Below are 5,549 nucleotides of genomic sequence, written 5' to 3' on the forward strand. Positions count from 1 at the left end.
AAATAATTTTAGCTCAAAGTTCAAAGTTTTCAAAAACAGGTTTAAATGTTTCTACTTGGATTACTCTCAGTTTTATAAGGACATAAAAACATTTTAACAAATTCTCAGACTTTTGATAAAAACAATATTTATTATTAACAGAACAAATAAAAAAATGACATCAAAGAACAAATGAAACTTTCAATGTTTGAGTTCACATTAACATGGAAGAAAAGAGCTTCCCTCAGGGGTCAAAGGTCATCAGGGGAGGAGCCAGATCCTTAGAGTCCACATGATGCTGGGGGGGGTTGATCGACTGACTTCAGGGCCCCGCCCCTTTTATATGAATCCACGTTCAGCTCGTCATGATGCAGCTGTGGGGGGCGGGTCACATGACTCGGGGGTAAAAATAGCCCCCAGGTCACCGCTCCGTCTGTAAACAAGCAGTGGAGGTGGCCGGCGGGGCAGGTAGGGGGGCTCCACACCGATCCATTTTAGCGTTTTACCGGTTCCAATAAACAGTTCTGATGGGTTCTGGTCCTCTGGGCTTCAGTCGATCCGAGTTTGTCAGTTCTGATCCAGAATTTCTTTAAAATCTGAAGCTTTAGGACAGTTTCTCTCATCAGTTCAGCTTCAGCTCCTCTGAAGGTTTCAGAGGAGCTTCAGCGACGAGAAGAATCAGTTCTGGTTCTGGTTCTTAATCAGTTCTAGTTCTGATTCTGATTCTTCCGTGTTCAAACGGTCCACCTCTCAGATGGTTCTGGAGATGTGGTGTGAATGTGTTTCTGTGTGTGTGTTGGGGGGGTCCATATTTATTCCTGTCTGTAACCAGAGAAGCTGTTCAGGTGACCTCACCTGGTTCCCCTCACCCCCCAGAGAAGATGGGTCCAGACAGGAAGGTGGACGTCCCGGTTCACGATCTGTCGCTGATCCGAGGAATCTGGGAGGTCCGGGTCCAGAAACACCGACGGAAACAGAGGGAGGAGCAGGAGAGGGTGGAGAACAGCGCCCTCGCCAGGTGAGGGAAGCACCGCCCGGATGACACGCGAGGCACAGCGGCGATAATGTGCTCCGCCCACATCAACAGTAAACAGAAACCGGTCTGTAGGGGTCAGCGGGGGTCAGTCCACCTAAACCTCCATGTGTGAGCCCCCCAATGGGAGGATGATGCCTCATCGTTACCATCCAGGTCACCTGAGTCCCATGCAGCAGGAGGGAGGGGGGTCTGTGTGTGGGGGCGGGGCATTATTTTTACCCCGGCGTCGGTGCCGCCCAGTCGGGCTGTAGGGGTCAGACAGTCTGGCCTCATCAGACCTGATGCTGGTCTCTGCAGGATCGACCAGCAGTGGCAGTACCGCATCTACTGCAGGAGCCTGAAGACCAAAGACCTGCAGCTGCTGGGAGCTCCGCCCTGCACAGGTAAGCATGGGCACCGCCCACAGCCCACGACCTGTAGGGAGGAATCTAAAGACACCAGAGAGCGGAAGGTTTAAACTCTTCATCTACTTCCTGTTTCCTGTGGCAGTACTTCCTGTGTTTTCAGAAATCTTCTCACTTTTTCTGACTTAAACTTTTAAAACCGACCTTGATATGGAAAAGTACTGCTCCTTATAACACTTATAACACACCTGTAACACACCTGTATCACATCTGTATCACATCTGTATCACACCTGTATCACACTTGTATCACACTTGTATCACACCTGTATCACACCTGTATCACACCTGTAACACACCTGTATTACACTTGTATCACACCTGTATCACACCTGTGACACACTTGTATCACACCTGTATCACACTTGTATCACACCTGTGACACATCTGTAACACACCTGTATCACACCTGTATCACACCTGTAACACACCTGTATCACACCTGTATCACATCTGTATCACACCTGTATCACATCTGTAACACACCTGTATCACACCTGTATTACACTTGTATCACACCTGTATCACACCTGTGACACACTTGTATCACACCTGTATCACATCTGTATCACACCTGTAACATGATATATCACACCTGTGACACACTTGTATCACACCTGTATCACACCTGTAACACACCTGTATTACACCTGTAACACACCTGTATCACACCTGTAACATGATATATCACACCTGTGACACACCTGTGACACACCTGTATCACACCTGTATCACACTTGTATCACACCTGTGACACATCTGTAACACACCTGTATCACACTTGTATCACACCTGTAACACACCTGTATCACACCTGTATCACATCTGTATCACATCTGTAACACACCTGTATCACACCTGTAACACACCTGTATCACACCTGTATCACATCTGTATCACATCTGTAACACACCTGTAACATGATATATCACACCTGTGACACACCTGTATCACACCTGTAACACACCTGTATCACATCTGTAACACACCTGTATCACATCTGTAAAACACTTGTATCACACCTGTATCACACCTGTAACACACCTGTAACATGATATATCACACCTGTGACACACCTGTGACACACCTGTATCACACTTGTATCACACCTGTGACACACCTGTATCACACCTGTATCACACTTGTATCACACCTGTATCACACCTGTATCACACTTGTATCACATCTGTATCACACCTGTGACACACCTGTAACACATCTGTAACACACCTGTATCACACCTGTAACATGATATATCACACCTGTGACACACCTGTATCACATCTGTATCACACCTGTGACACACCTGTATCACACCTGTAACATGATATATGACACCTGTGACACACCTGTATCACACTTGTATCACACCTGTATCACATCTGTATCACACCTGTAACATGATATATGACACCTGTGACACACCTGTATCACACTTGTATCACACCTGTATCACACCTGTGACACACCTGTGCTCCTGTGGTTCTGCTGTCAGGACACCCCCAGGAGGATCCGGCCATCCCGCCGGAGCAGAAGGACGCCGACAGGTTGACCTTCAGGTTGGAGGGAGAGCGCTGGACGGTAGGTTAGCAGCTCGGCAGACCTCTTCCCCACCGAGTCCTTCTGAGGAACGGCGTTCTGCAGGCCTTCCCCGGCGAGCTGCAGTGGAGGACGTACCTGCAGGAGTGGTGCGTTCAGGGAACCAGGATCCAGCAGCTGCCGGACTTCCTGGCCCTCTTCACTCAGCTCACTGTGCTGGACATCCCCAAAAACGCCATCAGGGAGCTGCCGCCGGACATTGGTGAGACTGTAGGAGGCGTCACCTGCTGTTTACCTGTGCTCCACCCCCCCTTCACCTGCTGCACCTGCACATCCAGGCAGACTGAGCGAGCTCCGCCGGCTGAACGCCAGCTACAACCGTCTGAGCGCCGTTCCTGCGGAGCTGGGGGGCTGCCAGAAGCTGCAGAGGCTGGAACTGGCGGGAAACGGCGACCTGTCCGAGCTGCCCTTTGAGGTGAGGTGGGGGGTGTGTGCCTGGGGGTGGAGTCATGTTCTCTGATGCCCCTCCCCCTCTGCAGCTCAGCAGCCTGAAGCAGTTGCTGCACCTGGACATCGCGGAGAACCGCTTCGCCTCCATCCCCATCTGCGCTCTGAGGATGACCCGGCTGCAGCTGCTGGACCTGAGCGGCAACGGGCTGACCGACCTGCCGCAGGACATGGACAGGTGAGGGGCGGGGACTGCACTGGCAGGGGTGTGGATGTTAGGGTCTCTCCAGCCTCTTCTGTCTGGACCTTCTCCTCCACAGGTTGGAGAACCTCAGCACTCTCTTCATCCACCGGAACCACCTGTCCTACCTGCCCATGTGTCTGGCCCACATCCCCTCCCTGAGGACGGTGGTCGTCAGTGGCGACCGGCTCACCTGCACCCCCACAAAGATCTGCAGCAACCCAGACATCAAGTAATGACATGGACACAAACGCAACCGGACCTTTCAGAAGACTGACGAGACGTTCTGGTCCTCACAGGTTCATCCGGCTCTACGACAAACCCATCAGTGAAGACGGGAGGAGCCGGGGAGAGGAGGGGCGGAGCCGGGGAGAAAAGAGGAGGGGCCGAAGGTGGACTGAGCACAGAGAGGAGCAGAAGGAAAGCAGCGACAAAGAGTTCATGGAGGCGTACCTGAGCTCGCTGGAGGACAGAGGTGAGGGGATCTGTGCTGGGATGGGGGTCGGGGGTCCGATAGCTTCATGGAAGAATCTCCTGAACCTCTGAGTTGAGGGGGTTGCACGCTGGTGTAATGGTCACCACTCTCGCCTCACAGGTAGAAGGCCCAGGTTCAAATCCCAGCGAGTTCCTCCTGTGTGGAGCCGGCAGGTCCCGGTTCGGCCCAGAAACCGGTTACATCGGTGACCCAAAACGTTAGAATCTGACTCAAGCTTTTTGTGCCTTCTCAGACACCGTCCCCTGCTCCACCACCAAGGTCTCCTTCTCCTGTCGGCTGTGAGGAGGATGAGGAGGAACAGGAAACGTTCGTCTTCTTCAGTGGAACCAACCTGCGCCTCGAGTTCTACAGGGTTCTAGATCGGCCCGGTTGACATCTCAAAGTCTGAAGATCTCAGCAGCCGAAGCTGCAGATGCAGACAGCGCCACCTTCAGTCTCAGTCACCGTAGTACGCCTGCAGCTCGTAGACACAGGCGGGTCGATCCTCTAGGCAAAACGCTGGTAAAAAGTCTGATCTTTTCTGATTGCTGAGTTTATTTTATGACTTTAACGTACTTTCTACTGCATCATTAACCAATCACGTTCATGTTTATGCTCCAGTTAACAGCAGCAGTAAGTAGGAGAAAGGACGACTGAAGTAAACCTAAAGTATAACAAGAGAAAATGTCATTTTTAGGGATTCATTTGATTTACTTGAATGTTCCTGTTTGAGACAGGAAGTCTTTTATTTTGAAAGAAACTCAAGTGAGCTTCTGTCTAAAGTAAAAACTTTTGAGAAAATTCCAATTTATCTTAATATCTACGTATTTATTCACAACCAATAAATGTAATTCATAGTCATTATAAAAAACGACACTAGGAAAACCACATTTTCCCAAAAGGGTATTGTAAGTTTTGCGGCTCCTATTTGATCAGAACCAAACAGGTCCAAATGGCTTTTTGACTGGCAAAGGTTGCAGACGTCTGGACTGGAGGGTCAGCAGAACTCGTGTGATTTATCTGAATTATTTCTGGTGTTTGTATTATCAGTTTTATGACTAACAATCCAGTTTGATAGAAACTTGTTTTTGTAACATTTCTGCTTTAAATGACTGAAATAAATCTTTTCCAAACCCAAAAGACCCTCAGGTTCAATCATAATGATCAGATCTGCAGAAAACCTGCGGTTGCCGTGGATACGGTGTTGATCGTGTGACCAAATCAGAGTTAGAAACCTGCGGCTGCGTTACAGCAGCATGTCGTACGTCAACCGTTTTCAAAAGTTTTCCTTCAAAATAAAAAAGATGTCAAATAAAAACCTGAGATCTCACTGATCCACAATAACCTCAAGGTTAAACTACTGATAAACGACCGAAGAAATGAAGATTTTCATGACAAACTACAGAAACCCATAAATGCTTCCAAATGT

General features: G+C 49.3%; 1 protein-coding gene across 1 annotated transcript; it reads left to right on the forward strand.

Annotated features, from left to right (window-relative positions):
- The first annotated feature begins 858 nt into the window (after positions 1-858).
- Positions 859-5,290, forward strand: lrrc2 (leucine rich repeat containing 2). Its single transcript, XM_024265330.2, has 9 exons — positions 859-997; positions 1,313-1,398; positions 2,914-2,999; positions 3,063-3,219; positions 3,296-3,432; positions 3,497-3,642; positions 3,725-3,877; positions 3,945-4,120; positions 4,374-5,290. The coding sequence occupies exons 1-9, from the start codon at positions 861-863 to the stop codon at positions 4,421-4,423; spliced, it is 1,128 nt and encodes a 375-aa protein (XP_024121098.1). The 5' UTR covers positions 859-860; the 3' UTR covers positions 4,424-5,290.
- The last annotated feature ends 259 nt before the right edge of the window (positions 5,291-5,549 follow it).

Source organism: Oryzias melastigma, linkage group LG9 (genome assembly GCF_002922805.2).
Source record: "Oryzias melastigma strain HK-1 linkage group LG9, ASM292280v2, whole genome shotgun sequence".
In the NCBI taxonomy this organism is placed as follows: Eukaryota; Metazoa; Chordata; class Actinopteri; order Beloniformes; family Adrianichthyidae; genus Oryzias; species Oryzias melastigma.